Source organism: Pinus tabuliformis, chromosome 8, assembly GCF_031772625.1.
Source record: "Pinus tabuliformis cultivar Carrire ecotype Pingquan chromosome 8, CPIR1, whole genome shotgun sequence".
NCBI lineage: Eukaryota > Viridiplantae > Streptophyta > Pinopsida > Pinales > Pinaceae > Pinus > Pinus tabuliformis.
Window position 1 is genome coordinate 1111484566 of NC_142294.1, and position 18374 is coordinate 1111502939.

At 36.9% G+C, this 18374-nt stretch overlaps 1 protein-coding gene across 2 annotated transcripts in view; it reads left to right on the top strand.

Annotated features, from left to right (window-relative positions):
• The window catches only part of LOC149239237 (serine/threonine-protein phosphatase PP-X isozyme 2), a 201814-nt gene that overhangs the window by 77177 nt on the left and 106263 nt on the right, over positions 1–18374 (top strand). For both annotated transcript variants that reach the window (XR_016246434.1, XM_089373354.1), the window contains exon 2: positions 227–379. Coding sequence is in view for 1 of the 2 variants with exons in the window: in XM_089373354.1 (XP_089229480.1) it covers positions 227–379 (153 nt within the window). In the remaining variant the exon portion in view is untranslated. The remainder of the gene's footprint in view (positions 1–226; positions 380–18374) is intronic.

The window sequence follows — 18374 nt, forward strand, 5'->3', positions numbered from 1 at the left end:
ATAAAAAACCAAAAAACCATTTTTTAAAATAAAATTTGAAGGCAGAAATGTCTACAATTTTTTTTTGGAAAATACATTTTAGTGCCATTTAGCAAAGAAATAACCTGAAGCAAAGCCATCAATATCATTCGAAGGGCATTATTCTGATCCATCACACATTAACACAATATTTTCACCTACGTAGACAAATGAAGTTCTTCTCAAAATCAGATGCCGCATTTTGCAGATTTGTGGAGACATCCATGGGCAATTTTATGATATGAAAGAGCTGTTTAAAGTGGGGGGAGATTGTCCGCAGACCAATTATTTGTTTTTAGGCGACTTTGTTGACAGGGGTTTTTACTCTGTGGAGACTTTCTTGCTGCTTCTTGCGTTGAAGGTATTATCTTCCTTTTTTTAAAGAAAATATCAGCATTGTCCAATTACATGAAACATTGTATGTTTGCAGTGAATGTGTTGGTAAATTCTTGATCCTAAGTTTCATTCTTTCTTGGTTAGCATGTCATGTGAGTTATCAAAACTTCAAATGGTTACCAGGAGCATTTCTAGCCTAGATCTTTGAACTTCGAAGATTATATTATACAAAAGATCCAAATAGTTTTCTCTGCACAAGTCTTCAAGTATATGTGGTTTCTTCTCAGTTTTTTCTTGAATTCTACATCTTCTTGTGACCATGGTGACATGTAGTGAATGTAAATTTTGAAACCTAGGGGACTGCTGTCCTGATGTTCTCTCGTTAAATAACTCAAAAGAGACTTTTCTAACAGCAGAAAGTAAAATTTCTGAACACTGCATCAATCACACAGTAGCTGAAAAATGAACAGTGGAAGAAATAAAACACATGGGGATTTCTCCTTCTAATCAGCTTTTTGTTCTTTTGATTAAAGCTTACAAGGTGACCTTTGTAGCCTGCTTTGAATGAACATTTGTACAGTCATTAAATGACCTCAAACAAGAGTGTACGGCCTGTGTAGAAGAGGGTGCAGCTGCGACAGTATGATCTGTTCTGTTTCTGCCTTTCATGGAAAGCAAATCATTCCTTTTCTGACAACAATGAAGCACGCTTAAGCAATAGACTATATGGACAGATCTGAAGGTATATGGCCAGATATTAACATGTATGACCTGTGCATAAAAAGAAGACAACTACAACAGTGGTACAGAGTCTACAGACTGTACAGCCTGGTGGTATCTTGCTGGTCTCTTTATAAATCTGCTCATTTTCATCATGATGCACTCTTTTTCCTTCTTCCAGCTCTCTTGTTCTCTCCTTATATGAGATAACCTTTTCCTCTCTTGTCCTATTTATGCTTTGAGATATAACTAATCTCCTCAATCCTAGTTGCCACTTATCTCAATCTTGAGATGTATGCCTAAGATTAAATCCCAATCTAAGTCACTAGTGTTCTAGAACTTTTAGAACATTTCATTTAGATCTGTAAGACTAAGTTAACTTCTAAACATTAGACTTTCACTTTTTTTTATTTGTTTCAAGTGAAATTACAAGAATGAATGAGTGATCACCTTTCAAGATGCTCACCAATGAAGTGTTTCAAACCACTTCCTGCATGTTCACACTGAAACCTGTGCAATAATTTCTTGCCCATGCTACATTTCTCAACTCTCCCTCTTAGCGAGGAAGGAATTTTGCACCAATCGAAGTTTGTCTTGAGTGATTCAAACTGCCCTTTTTCCAAGGGCTTGGTTAGAGTGTCTACTACCTGTTGATTTGTGGAAATATACTGGAGCTTTATTGCTCCCTTTTGAAACCTATCTAGTGTGAAGTGATATCTGATCTCTATGTGCTTGGACCTATCATGAAGCACTAGATTCTCAAAGTGTTTGATACAACTTTGATTACCATGTTAAATCATCGTAGGATCCAACTCTTTTGATCAAATAATCCCGTAAGCAAGTTGCAAAGCTAGATTGCTTTACAACTAGTGGTACTGGTTGTCTTATATTCTATGTTTGCCGAGTTGGCTGCTGCCAAAGTCTGTTTAGCAACACTCTGTGGTGCTCTTGTATGTTACACTCCCCATCCAGTATGAGTTTAATTACCCTTGCAACTTCACTTCACCATATCCAAGATATCTCAGGCCATACTTCACCATGATGATCTTTTGGTTGTTACACTCCTTGTCCAACATGAGTCTGATTACCCTTCCAACTTCACTTCACCATACCCATGATATCTCAGGCCATACTTCGCCATGCCCCTTGTTGATTTTTCAAGTGCAATAGATACAAGCACTAATTTATGAAAACTGATAAGTAATTCTAATGATGTAGATATACTTTTAGGCTTTAGCACTTCTAGTTTATCATTAAGGAATTACACTTCAGAAATTCGACCATAAATGCACGAGGACAGTAGAGATCACAATGCACGAAGACAACACAAGATTTGGAAAACCCACTTGGGAGAAAATCCCAACAACCTTTTCCTCAGAGAAATTCTTCAATTCAACAAGAGATACACCTAATTCTGCTAGTCAATATGATGGTCAAACTAGCCAACAATACAATGGTCAAACTTGGTCAAACTACCCTCTTGTCAAGCCCAAGAAGCTCGGTCCTGTCTGATCTGCCTAGGACAAATTTTGGCCTGCCAGAAACTCTCAGTCTTTCTACCAAGAATCTTGGCCCTGCTGCCCACAATATGCCTAGAAACTCGCACGTGCGAAGTCAAAGAGAGATAGAGAATATGCTTGAGATGTCTTCATCCTTCTTCTTCTCCTCCTTTGCTTGTATGCCCAGAAGATACTTTTTGTGCAAGCGATCGAATTGTGTCTTGTGAAGGAGGTTGAGTGCCTTTATATAGTATTTTGTCTAGCTTGAATGGTTTGTCTCTTCACTGTGGCCGACTTGACATGAAGGAGGGCTGACTTGACAAGTTTGGAGCCAAAATTTTAAAATTCAAAATTTAAACTTTTCTCTTTTGAAACCGACATGAAGAACATGTCTTATATTAATATTAGTCATTTCAAGGGTTAATAATAAAATGACATGACGAACATGTTTTACATTTTTCATTGTATATTTCAAGGACTAAAATATTAATTATGAAGACCGACTATAGCTACAAAATTCAACAATCCCTCTTAGCTAGGGAGGTATTCATAATGGCTATTAGATGTTCTCTTGTTGAAAAATTTCTGTAAGAAAAGGTTATGACAATTCATCACCACCGTCATCCAATTACCATAATCTTGGAAAACAACTTTGATATATGGTAAATGTGCAACGTCAACAAGTTACCATAATTCTGGTCGGCATCTTTGACCTATGGTGTATCCTCACCATGATCCTGGTTGGTACTCCTAACACATGGTACAACATTAACATCAACTAATCACCATATTTTCGTTCCCTCTGGCACATGGTATACAGACTAGTCTTGGTTCACCATCATTTCGTTCAATATCTTTGACACATGGTGAATCTCCAAAGGCATCACTTTTCATGAGTAATTCCGACACCGATGCTAAATGTGTTCACTTAACCTATCTAGAGAGTCCGAGCATGATGTTGAAAGGTGCCTGTTGACCACTAAGTGTCAACTACCCTATAACAACATACATTTTTTCAAAGCATTCCATCATGTTTGAGCAGTCAAGTAGCCAAAGATCATCATTATCCTTCAACACTCAATCAAAATTGTAAATCCAAATTCTGCAGCCCTGTGGACTTTGATTGTAAAATGATTTAGAATGTTTATGAAGCCATGTAAAACATCTAGGTAATCCTATGACCTTTATCAAAGAGTTTCACTCGAGGGAGTTTTTTACCCTTTGCCAATTATTCATGTTTTATAAACCCTTATAATTGGCAGAGTTTTTCAACCACACATACACCAAAGCTAGAATGGGGCTCGATGGTGATGTCTTAGGTGAGTCCTAGTGTGTAGAGTCAATATAAATTATCATATTAGATCATATTTTGATCTCACAGAATTTGGTAAAGTCTAAGTGTCTAATTTTAATTATAAAAATGACCCACTGGTTGGGATGTTAATAATTATTTTAATGTAAATTGTAAAATGTAACGTTTATAAAAGTTGAGTTGGTAGAGTACATATAATTAGAACCTCTACACTTCAACTTTCTATCTAGACACTTTTTGAGGGTTGAAATCATGTCTGCCCCCTCATTTTTTTTTGAAATTTATTTATATTTTCGACTTTTCTCTACTTTTTTAATACTTCCGGCAAAAAATTAGCTAAAAAATGGTCAAAAAATTAAAAATGAGAGAAAATAAAATTCTCTCTAGGTGGAAAAACGAATTTTTGGAGCAAGTGGACATTCTCGGAGAAGATTAAATTTGAAGGATTCATTTCCAAGGTAGAGAAATCCCACAAAAAATTCCTTGGACTAGAAAAAATATTTTCTAAAGGAAAATTGATTTTTTTGGTTCAGGTGGTTAAATTGAATGAGGGAATTTCGAGGAAAGAAATTGGAAAATATTTTTGAGGCCCTCTATCAAAGGAAAAATTGATTTTTTAAGAAAAATCAAACTTTTGGACCATGATGGTTAATTGAAGGGGAATTTTCAAGGAGAAAAGTTTGAAAATATTACTTTTTGGACCAAGATCAAAGCGTTCTTCAACAAATTCGAATTTCTTCTTCCAGATCAAGGGATAGGATTAAATTTTGGCATGGATCAAGCTTTAACTAGCTATTAGTTTCTGGAATCAAGTTGAATTTGTGCACTTCCTTGGACCTAGCCTTTTTCCACTTGGACTGGGATCTAGATCTCTCATTTTTAATAAATTAAGCCTAAGGCTCTTCATTATAGACATCTTTGGATGGTGTAATTGGCTCCGGAAGATCTGTAATATTTTCTTTGGTTAATAAAAGCAAAAGCCTTTGGGGGCAAAGCTATGTGTGTATGTCTTCAGCTTGTTATGGTAATACTACTTTGATTATTTATGCATAAATTTCTACTAAATTTTTTTAACTTGTTATTTTCATGAGCCTATTGGATTTATTGGTTGCTTGTTTGCAACCTATATTTGGATTGGGGAAACACATTTGATTAGGCGAATCTGGTGGATCCTTGCTTGGACACTAGACTTCCTTTTTGTTGTGTCATCCAATCCCTATTGAAACTAACAATATCTTTTGAGATTGTGTAGAAAATCTTATGTGATCAGATATAGAGCATTTGGAGTAATTCTTGTTTGAATCTTCATCTCCTTGAGTCAAGCATTTGGACTTATCCTTGTTTGGATCTCCATCTCCTTGGCACATACTAAGAACCCATAGTGGGATTCCCAAAGGTTCATCATAAAAATACCTTTGAAGGGAGTTTCCTGCCTTTTATCATGCCAAGATCATCTATTTACAAGTCAAAACTTTCACTTATTTTAAAGAACTTTCTTTGATCTATCTGCTATTTCTAGAGCTATATTTTCTGATCAATGGGCAGAGGTGTCCTCATACCTGTAGATTAGACTTGTAAATTATTGTAAATATTTTTTTCTTTCCTTTTCATTGTAAAATTTGTTAATAGATTAATAGTGATGAGACTAGTGCCTTAATAACAATGCCCAAATGTAAATTAGAGATACTTGCAAAGGAATGATATCAAATAGATTTCCTTGCCCTTAGTCACCTAGAACTTGTTGTTTTCAACAAGTTTCCCTTTCATAATCATCTTTAGGTACTACCCCCCTTAGCTTGTCTAGGAGAGAGCTTGAACAGAGTGAGTAGGGAATAGGTGACATTCTTTGCTACGAGCATTTTGCCATAGAGATTATACATTGCGGGGTTGGAATCTTTTCCCACATTTAGGTGTACATTTGAGGCAACAACAGTGCCCACTCAACTGAGTGATCCTGGGCCTCTAGGACCATTCTTCCTAAATCCGATGAACATAATTGACACATGAAGAATGATTGTCCTCTATTGGACCATTCTCCCTAATTTTGGTAATACTTGACATAGGGAGAATGTCTGTCCCTGATGCTATCTCATCAGCACTCCCTCTCACTGAGTGAGGTATTCTCAATAAGTCCAAGCTTCTCCCTTAAGTATACAAAATTCGCTTTGGATAGAGGCTTTGTAAGAATATCAACTATTTTCTCATTAGTAGGGATGTACTGGAGCTTCACTGCACTTTTTTGCATGATATCACGAATGAAGTGGTACTTGATATCGATGTGCTTTGACCTGTCATGGAAAAATGGATTATCTGCAAGCTTCACACAACTTTGATTGTCACAATATATCACAATTGGTTCCAACACTTGATCAAAAAGTGTTGCGAGTAACTTTCAAAGCCAAACTGCTCACAACTTGCTAAATTGTCTACAGTATAGTCAACCTCGGCAATGCTGAGTGCAATAGGTGTCCGCTTCTTGCTCATCCATGAAATCATAGCGAAGCCCAAATTGAAGCAACTTCTAGATGTACTCATTCTGTCTTCCGCACTCTCTGCCCAATTTGAATCTGTATATCCCTGCAGTTGTATATCACCATTTAAGACATATCTCAAACCATAATCATCTCTATGATGCAAATATCTCAATACATGCTTTGCTACAATCCAGTGATCATGTCTTGGTTACACCTAGAACTGACTTAAAGTGTTCATTGCAAAGCAAATGTCCGACCTGGTATTAACTAAATACATCAAGGAGCTAATCAACTTTCAATACATGGATGGCTCTACCAAATCTCACTCAGAGTCTCTCAACTTCCTTAGATTAGTCACCATGGGAGTTGCCATAGATTTACAATTCATCATTCCAAGGATCTTGATAGTATACTTTCCTCGACCAAGGAAGAGTTCACCAGGCTTCTGCAAAACTTCTAGTCGCAAATGGTAGTGCATCAAGCCAAGATCCTTCATATCGAATTTAAAGGCCAACTCCGTTTTACATGAATAATGAGATGCTCTACACACCTATCAACAATAAGTCATCAACATACAATAATAAAATCACAGGTTCATTCTTTTCAACCTTGATATATAGATTTGGATCAACATTACTTTTGGAGAAACTGAGTCTTGTTATGTAGCCATCAATTTGAGAATAGCAGGCTCTAGGTGCCCGCTTGAGACCATACAAGGATTTTTTCAATTTGCAAACGCAAGACTCTTTCCCATGAACCACAAAACCTTGAGGTTGTTCTATGTACACTTCTTCCTTAATCATACCATTGAGGAAAGTAGTCTTTACATCTATCTAATGTAAATTCCAAACCATAGATTAAGTAATAGAAACAATAGATCTAATAGTAGTGTACTTGGCAACTAGAGCAAAAGTCTTATCGTAATCGTCTCCCTTTTTTTGGGAGAATCCTCTATCCACAAATCTCGCCTTATATTTGTCAATACTGCCATCTACTACATGCTTAATTTTGTATATTCATTTGGAGGTCACTACTGACTTCCCTTTAGGTCTAAGTACAATTTCCCATACATCATTCTTCATAAGAGATTAGTATTCTTCCATAATCACATCCTTCCAAACTTGTTGGCTAACTACCTCTTCATAGTTGGAAGGTTCATAATCAATGAGATTAGTCATCAATGTTGCATATCCAGAATACCTCTTCAGTCTCTTGTTTTCCTTGAAGGTGCCACGTGGAGTTGCATGTCCTTCTGCTTCCTGTAAGGTAGATCTAAGCCAAGGTGGCTTGTTCTTGATTTCTAGAACAACAACTGGATCCATTGGTTCACTAGGTCCTTTTGGCTCCTCTTGATGATCTATGAGATGTTTGGAAGGATTGGATGGAGTTGAACCCTCTTCCTTTGGAACTTCATGTTATTCTTCAACATCAGAGTCCATGGGAACTTCTTTAGACTTCTAATAGACATTAGTCTCATCAACGGTAACATCCCTGTTGAATTCAACCTGTTGTTGTCGAGGAACATAAATTCTATAGTCCTTTGATGAATCACTGTATTCAACAAATATTTCCTTCTTTCTTGAAGGCTCTAATTTCTTCCTTTTATCTTTGGGTACATGAATGTAAACTGGACAACCAAAGATTCTCAAATGTCCAACCTTTGTTTTTTGTCATGTGAACGCTTCTTCAAGAGTCTTATCTTCCAAAATTAGATGAGGACTTCTATTTTGAATATAAATTGCCATCATGGATGCTTCACTCTATAAAAACATGGGCAAGTCTTGGTCATGCAACAGTGCCTTAACAAATTCTTCGATGGACCTGTTCTTTCTTTCAACAACTATATTTTGTTGTGGATTGTAAGGAATTATCAACTCCTTCTTAATCCCAGCTTCTTTACAGAAGGCAATGAGTTCCTTAGAAGTGTATTCTCCTCCATTATCTGATCTTGGAATCTTGATTTTCTTCCTTGTCAAGTTTTCTAGTTCAGCCTTGAATTTTTGAAATTTGTTGAAGATTTCATCCTTGGTCTCCATGAAGTAAATCCATGTCTTGCGAGAAAAGTCATTAATTAAAGTTACATAGTATAGAGAGCCTCTAGGATATTTCACTAGCATTGAATCGCATACATTAGATTGAACTAGATCCACGATTTCCTTGGACCTACTTTCACTACTTGGAAAGGACTTCTTGACATTCTTCCGAAGCACACTACCTTTACATACTCCATGCTCCATTTGTAATTCTGGAACACCTGAAACCATCTGATTTAAAGCTGGCAAAGCTCTATAGTGAAGGTGAGCATATATTCTATGCCATAGTTCACATGGATTGATATCATTATGCATTAATGCTTGAGCTGGTTGTTTCAAGAGTCTATATAACCTTCCTTTACGAATTCCAATTACCCTAGAAGAGTTTGTGCTTGAGCCCTTGGGCCATACAAGGACTCGTCCATCAACAAATGCTACTCTAGATCCTTTATCTTCCAAACATGAAATAGAAACCAAATTCTTTTTCAAATCTAGTACATATAGTATGTTGCTAAGATGAATGTTTTCACCTGATTCCAGCTCAATGTATGTCGCCCCAATGCCTTTGACTTCATAATTGTTGTTATCTCCAAGCTCGACCTTTTGAGATAATTTGTTTTGCATTAGAATTGTGAGATTGTCACGATCTCTTGTCATGTGTCTCGAGGCATCACTTTCTACCAACCACACGTCATTGGTATCTGCAACAAAACCTGTAAGAGAAGAAAAATAGAAGAAATAATTGTCACTTGGATTTTCATTCTTGGGTTTCTTTGGATGTTGATCAGTGTTTGCTGTGGTAGCATGTTGCTCTCCCTTTCTCTTTCTATCATTTGATCTTTCAGGGCAATGGCTCTTATAATGACGAAATTTGTGACAATAATAGAATTGAACCTTCGACATATTATTCTTCCCTTGTGGAGCAGGTCTTCTACCTTTAGGATCTCTATTTTCATTTCTTCTTTGGAAGCCAATCTTCTTTCTTCCTCCAACCTTCTTGTAATGAGTTGCAAATGCTTGAGAGTCACCTTCTTCAGATCTTTGAATGCTTCCCTTTTTTAGAAAATCATAAAGGCAGAAAGATTTTCTTATTTTGATAATTACTTGTGATGTTTATGTGTTCATATTTGCTCTTGTATATCTTCTTATCTTCTTTTCATCAAGTAACTACCAAGACATAAATGCATGAAGATCGAAACAACAAGGACACAAGATGTAGGCTCTCTACCAGGGCAAAACCCCTCTTCTAGGGGAAACCCCAACAACTTCTCTTCTCTTCTTCAAGAACCAAATCAACTGAGACAACCAAGACATTTTAGACCAATGTTAAGACCTCCTCCAATCCACCAAGTCAACCTCCAAGAAGATTTGTCAAATTCTAGTCAATTCCTCCAAAAGTCAATACAAATCAACCTTCCCAAAACAAGTCAACAAGTGTCTCGGCCCTTTTTGCAACCCCTGCAATTCGTCCTGCACATTCGGCCCTGTACCTTCGCACTTCCACATTAGATTTCCTCGCACGTGTGACAAAAATTGAGCAGGTTTCGGTTCCTCTCTTCTTCACTTGGATTCATTCCTTCTTGCAATGGTAAGACCTTCCTTTTAGCTACCTTCACACTTCTTCTTTTCTTAAGATTGCAGATCGAACTCTTCTTGGATGGATGCAACAATACGCTGAGTGCCCAACTTATTTATAGTCTCTTCAAGGTGGTCAAATCCCTTCAATGATGCCGACTTGGGGGAGGAGGCACAAAATACATTTTTGACAATTTTTTTTTGTCTTTGATATAATAAGCCCAAGAAGGGTCTAGTACAAGATGATAAGGACTATGACTCATGACACAAACACTAGAAGCACACAATGGGTGCTTAGACCTAGAAATAAAATAATTGAGCATGAAACCCATGCTTATAAAAATAATTTTGTTTTGATCTTTACAATTTTCTTTTTCTTTCTTTTGACAAATTCATAAGAATTACATTATGTCATGGGTTAGACAACAATTATGAAGACCTTTACTAGTTACATTTCTCAACACTCCCTTTTAACTAAGGAGGTATTCATAATTGTTCAACTAGTACAAGGTTGAATTCAATTGGAAATGTTCCAAGAAGAGTACAACAACATACACAATGCTAGGGATACCAAAACTTGCTAAGGTATCCTCCCAACATGGAATAGGGTGTCATCAAGACAACTTGCCATTATAGGTACCATCAGGCTACAACCCTGGTATCAATCCAACTGGATATAGATACCATCTAGACCTCCATGCCAAGACACCCACCCTCACAAGGATCTAGGTATCATCAAGGTCAAACGCTAAAACAAAGCTCCATAAGACCATAATACCCTCCCACACCAGGATCTAGACGTCATCAAGGCCAAATTATAACTAAGATCTCAACACCGACTAGGCCAAGATGTCCTCCCAAGTACCATCATACAAGCAACTTAGGGTACTTATCTCTCCCTCTCTACCAAATTAGAGATATCCACCAATCCAAGCATGATTTTAAAATATACAAACTTCTTAGGGAGAGATCAACACATCAACTACTTGTTCATCCATCTGAACATACTGTAGCCTCACGGCCCCAATCACTTCCAATATATTAGTTCTTATTATCAATATGCTAGCATAATCTCCGGGGTCCTCAACCATTCTGATGCTACTTAGGTCATCACACTATCCAAACAAATCTCGATGTATGCTTCCTTCTCCAACTTCACCACCAACACCAAACTCAGTTTCAACACTTATGAAAACAACTAAATCTTATTTTCAATACATCAATACCACCAATACCTTAGCTATTCTCCAATCTCATTTTCTCTTTACTATACTTATGGCTGACACATCATGTCCTCCCTCTCAGTTATGGAGGATATACACCTTCCTTCATCCAAGCTCTTTCTTAACTAAGGGGATAATTTTATCAACAACTTTATTATTCTAGCTACAAAAGCTTTTTCTTTTGCATCATCATATAATCCTAGAACTTTGACCTTCCAAAACTTCTTTCTTTATCTTCATATGACGAAAAGGTTATCTTTCAAACACCCATGTAAACTTCAATTTCATCAAGATTCTTACAACTCCCACTTTCCATCATGCTCAACATCATCATAAAGTCATCATCAGGTATGAGGTAGGCATACCTCTTTATAATCTCTTAAAAACTATGTCCCTGCAAGTCTCATTAACAAGTACAACAAAGCAAACAAATATATATGTACAAGAGCATGAAATCAGGGTTATCATGTTAGCACAAGGAGAACATCTAGGGTTATCAAAACTTCGAATAAGAAATTAAACTTTAGATGTTCAAAACCTAAACCTAGTTACGATCACAATCATAGTGGAAACAATAAGCTAGGGTTTCACTTTCATGCCTTAGACTCTTACAACAATGTTTGCTAGGGTTTTGTCACAAACCTTAGATATCCAACACTAAACCATGTCGGAAGCATCTACACCTAGGGTTTCATTGTTCATGCCCTAGGATCTTTTATCAACTTCTACAAGGGTTTTATTATAAACCCTATATACTATCACCAAACCCTAAAAAGATAGGGTTTTATCGTATGCCCTAGATATCATCTACAAGCTCGAAAAATCAAAAGGATTTTTATATGACGGAGACCTGCTACAAATTTGAAGCCATACTGTGAATTCCTTCTTCTACAATACTTGAAGGCCCCCCTCTTACCAAGATAGTCCTAAAACATCAACATCCTCATGGTCCATCTCCATGTGAGTCTTCTTTTATCAGAGTGCCCAAAGATCCAACCTGATTACCAAGTTACCGTTTTCTATTCATCATGCTTTTCATGAAATAAGATAAACATATCTTTCTTGTTTTGCATCCTCCTTTATATACCCGCAACAATCACTGACAAGTACCACCAAGCAAAATATACAAGTACAAGAGTATAATTATGATTAGGGATTCCATGGAATCTTAAGAGAGGGAGAATTCCTAGGGTTTCCAGATCCAGACCCTAAGTCTCATGATGTTATCTTTCAAAATATCAGCTCTAGGGTTTGAATCTCAAATCCAATTCTACCTTCACTATGGTTTTCCTTTTCGCCTTAGAATATCTACAAGCCCTAGAGACCAAGAACTAGGGTTTCTATAAGGGAATAGAACAGGATTAAGGTTTTTCCTTATGGTTTCCAAATATGAACTAGGGTTTACAAAAACTTAGATGCCAACAACCTCCAACAATATGAAGATTAAAAACCCTAAAATAAATCCCAAAAGCAAATTTAGATTAGATCTTATATAAATAAAGACAATTTTATGTACCTCAAGAATTACATACCTTAGTCCTCCAAGATCACAAAAAGTCTTCTACAAAGGCTTTTTCAAGATGTCATGATCTTCTTGCTGCTTTCAAGATGTTCTTATAATATCTTCAAAGATGACTCTTCAAACTAAGATTCCTTCTTTTATGCTGCTGCTATCTTCATAGTCCCCTTAAGATATTATTCCCTTGATTTGCTGTCCTTAATAATGCATTTGGTGCCTTTTATATTTTGCATCTTCGGTCCTCTGGTTAGGGCATTGTAAAAGACTTCCTTCAAGGGTACAACAACTTTCATTGATGTTAAGAGTAATGCTCTACACAAGTTATCATAGTCCTTCAAACTTGGTACCTATTTCTTATATCCAAGCATACTTTCTTTATCAATTTGAATCTGAATGTAAATATGGATGCAACCTGTCTTCTTCCTATTATACTTATGAATTTCTGAAGATAACCTTTTTCCAGCTTCCCTTTTGTTGGACAACAAGTTCTTGAAATGCTATTGTGGAATTTTTGGATGGGTGACTTTTTACTGTAATCTGATTCACCTGAGGTTTTCAGACTTCCTGAGATCATTGAATCTTCGGCCAAATGAATCACTGTTAATGTCTTCAAATACTTCGGTCAGGATTTTCTATAGGAGCATTTCTTCTTTTCCTTTTAGAACTACTTCAAGCCCACAAGAGATGCTTAAACTAGAGATTGCAACCTTTTCAGATCTTTGAAAAGATAATGTGGATGCTTCTTGAAACTTTGAATCTCCTTCAAAATGATAATGTGAATATATTTTGGAGAAGTGTTCAAAACTAGTGCTTTGATGTTATTTGTTAATGCTACCTTAGATGAGGTCTAGATCTTCTTGAAACCTTCAATAGGTCCTAGCTTCTAATGAACCAAGACATCTATATGATCCTTTACCAAGACTTCCTTCTTTTCAAAAGATGAATAGATCTTCAAGTTGCCTTTTTTCCTTCTTCACCATAGTTTTGATACCATGTTAGAAAACCATAAAGGCAGAAATATAATCTTATTTTGATAATTACTTGTGATGTTTATGTGTTCTTATTTGCTTCTTATATACCTTCTTATCTTCTTTTCATCAAGTAACTACCAAGACATAAATGCATGAAGATCAAAACAACAAGGACACAGGATGTAGGCTCTCAGCCAAGGCAAAACCCCTCTTCTAGGGGAAAACCCAAAAACTTCTCTTCGAGAACCAAATCAAACGAGAGAACCAAGACCTTTTAGACCAATGTTAAGACCCCCTGCAATCACCAAGTCGGCCTCCAAGAAGATTATTCAAATTTTAATCAATTACTCCAAACATAAACACAAATCAACCTTCCCAAAACAAGTCAACAAGGGTTTCGGCCCTTTTTGAAATTCTTGCAATTTAGCCTGCACCTTCGCACTTCCACCCATAATTTTTAAAACTGGAACCGGTGACCGGACTGGTCCACCTAATGAACCGGTTTACCGACCGGAACCGGTCTAACCGGGACTGGTTTGGTCTAAACGAACCGGTTTTAGAAAAATACATTAAATAATTATTTTTTAATGAAAAAAACTATTTTTAAGATTTAAAACCATGATTCCAAGCCAATAGAGACAAAATATGCAAAGATTGCTCATTGATATACCATGTAAAGCCTTAAAGGTGAATATATCAAAATGGCACCGAGTGCAATACATATCATCGACAAAATACATAAGCAATGAGGCTCTAAATGGCCACTAGAGTGCAAAAATAAAGCCTACAAACTATGGGGCCAGTGGCCTACTACAAGACTTCAGTCTAGACTCTACATATATGATAATAGTAATACTATAATAGTGATCAACATTATCACTTGAAGTTGAAACTTCTCATGAGTCTCAGTCATCATGATCAAACTCAGTTGGTTGAGTCTCGACTCCCAAACTGTGTAGCCACAAACTTCTCTATTGGTTCAGTGACTTGAGTCTCAAACTTCTGAAGGTATTCTGCCCTAATATGCCCTATTATTTCATTTGGTGCTCCACATGGCTTTACATGGCCTCCTATCCCAGCCAAGTGTTGCTTGAACCTGTTAATACCCCCTCCTTGAATGGATTTTTGGCAATATTTGCAGATCATTTTGCCATCAATCATATCACAATGAGCCCATGCAGTATCTTCGGCTTTTGGAGGCATGATGACTCCCTGGATGGTAGATCATAGAAGTGAGAAGTTTATAACACAAAAAAAAAATTCATGGACAACAGACTCAAATGAGGAATTATCAAGTGCAAATCCTTACCTGGAAATGCAAACTAGCTCCCTTAGCCTCCTCTTGAAGATGGCAACTCCACTGACAGCTACACACTTTCTCCAAAATAGCTCCAACTCCAACTCCAAGATGACTACTTCAGCATAAACTCCACACTCTCCAAGCTCACAAACAAACTCACAAACACTCACAAACACTCCAAATCAGTTGTGTGAGACAAATGAGAGTGAGAGGGGTCTCTTATAGCTTGGAGAGGGCCTTTTTGGAGGGAAAATACCTTTCCCTCCCCCCCAAAACCCCTAAACCACAAACTGCCTGCGCTTTTTCATAAGTTACGGTGGGCTTGCCATAAACCGGCCGGTTTTGACCGGTTAGGGCTAAATTTCGGTCACAAGGCAGGGTTAACCGGGTTTTTAGGCCGGTTCCGACCGGCAGGCCAGCTAACCGGCCGGTTGGACCGGTAACCGGTTTTAAAAACTTTGCTTCCACCTCAGATTTCTTTACACATGTGTCAAAAATTGAGCAGGTTTCGGTGCCTCTTTTCTTTGCTTGGATTCCTTCTTGCAATGGTAATACCTTCCTTTTAGCTACCTTCGCACTTCTTCCTTTTCTTAAGATTGCAGATCAAACTCTTCTTGGATGGATGACACAATAGGTCGAGTGCCCAACTTATTTATAGTCTCTTCAAGGTGGTCGAATCCCTTCAATGAGGCTGACTTGATTGCACTTTAGGTCGACTTGGTGGAGGCACAAAATACATTTTTGACACATAGATTTCTTCTTTCATACAATAAGCCCAAGAAGGGCCTAATACAAGATGAGACAGACTATGACTCATGACACAAACCCTAGAAGCACACAATGGGTGCTCAAACCTAGAAAAAAATAAATTGAGCATGAAACCCATGCTTATAAAAATAATTTTCTTTTGTCTTTACAATATATATATATATATATATATATATATATATATTTGACAAATACATAAGAATTACATTATGTCACGAGCTAGACAATAATTTTGAAGACCGATATTAGTTACATTTCTCAACACCCTTTGATATAAGTCTAGATTCCTCTTGAGTACATGGGATCCATGGTTCTTCGAAACTTGAAATCTCCTTCTTGCCATGGATACTAGATGCAAATGAATCCCATGAGTTCGACAAACCATTGGTCACTGTAGTAACAAGTTCTTTGCCAGAAATAATTTCATCAATTGCTTGAAGTTGATCTCTTAGTTGAGAGATCCTCATGAAATATGAGGCTACCATATTATTTCTTGACATTTTAACATCACAAAGCTCATTCTTCAAACTCATTGCTTGACCAATGTTGTTGATGGTGTATAATTCAATTAGGGCATTGTACATCTTGTTTGAAATATCAGGATTTGTGATGTATGGAATCAAATGATCTCTGATAGAATCTGCAATAATACTTTTGGTTTTGTTATCTTCCTTGTTGTATTTTGCTTTGTTAGAAAATCAAAAAGGCAAAAAAGATTCTCTTCTGTGGATAATTACTTATGATATTTTTGTAGTCTTATTAACTTTCTTTAGGTTCTTCTTTTATCTTCTTTTCATCAAGCAAACATCAAATCAAAACATGAAGATCAATGACACCAGATATAGGCACTCAGCTAGGGCTAAAACCCTTATACAGGGGAAAACCCAGTCAAACTCTTCCACTAATAGATTCAAATCAAGATGAGGCAATCCAAGACCCTTTAGACCTAGACAAGGACCTCCTCCAATCACCGAGTCAACCCTTCAACAAGTCTTTCCCTGATTATGCATCAACCAACTTCAACCTGCAACTTCGATCTCCTGCAATTATACACGAATTCCTGTTATTGTGAATTCCCAAATTCCTGTAATCACGAATTCCTTCTAGAGATCGAACTTGAGAGTGTGTGCTTCTAAATGAGTCGAGCTCCCTCTATCTATATTGCTTCCATAAGGTCGAAATGCCTGCAATAGGGCCGATTTGGTGAGGAGGGACATAATGACTACTTTGACTCAAAAATAAATTTCTTTACATGATACAAAAGCCCAAGAAGGATCTAATAAACCTGACAATGTCTCTTTTGACTCTTGACAATCCATAGAAGCCTTCAATGGAGGCTATGGCCTAGAAAACAATGAAAGAGCATGAAACCCATGCTTCAATAATATTTTTCTTTTACAATAAGTTTTTCTTTTGACAAATACAATTATAAAGACCGACACTAGTTACATTCTTCAACACTCCCTTTTAACTAGGGAGGTATTCATAATTACATATATACATAGGTACGTGGAAGATCTCAAAATGTTGTGATCTATGAAGAGTCACGACTCACATCACACGCAGTGCTACAGGTTAGATACCTGACTAGGGTATCTAACAAGGTGGGACTAAGGTGTGTTCCAAGCTTCAACCTCTATAGTTGTCATCAGGGTTCTGCTCTAGCACCAACCCAGGGATTTAGGTGTGTATCCAAGGGCAGAGCTCTAAGACCAACACCACTCTCCCTACTTCGGGATCTAGACATCATCACAAGGCAGCCAGATTTCATCCCAAGCATCTTGTTGCCCCAAGATGTTTCATCTCTCCTTATCAACTAAACCAGATTTATCCATCAATCCAAGCATGCGTTAAACATTCAACCTTCTTATGGAGAGATCTGCACAAACACAACCACAATTAGTAATAAACTTTCACTATACATTTTTAACACAAACCTTCGGGGATCTTAATCACTTTGATGCTGCTTAGATCATCATCATATCAAACACATCTACTCAGAAGCTCTACTTCTTCAACTTTTCAGTAGCACCAAACTCAGCCTTAACACTTTCCTCCAAAGACATCCAAGTTTGTTCATAACTTTTTCAATCACGAATAATCATCAGTGTTGCTTCAACTATTCTCCAATTTCAAACATCCTCATGGCCTTCTCATTAGGTCGTTCACTTTTCTTCAAGCTCCCTCTCAACTAGGGAGACATACACTTTCCTTTATCCAAGTAATTAGAGGACAAGTTCATTGACTATCTTATTCTTCCAGTCACACTGACTCTTTTTTTTTGCATCAACAATTCATCGGAGAATTTAGACCTTCCAAAACTTTATCATTCCCTCACATGGTAACATAGTCATGTCATTGAAGTTCTCACAACTCCCTCTTATCATCATGCTGCACATTATCATCAAATTATCATCAAATATGAGGTAAGCATCTTCATTATCTTGAAGGCTATGTACCTGTAAACCTTTAACAACAAGTACAACCAAACACAAATATTTATGTACAAAAGCATGAAACATGTCATTATAATAGGGGCATAATCAATCAGATTTTAGACATTCATGACCTAAATCTAGTTAGGTTTTATCAATCAAGAAATTCATCCATTAGATTTCTTATTGCA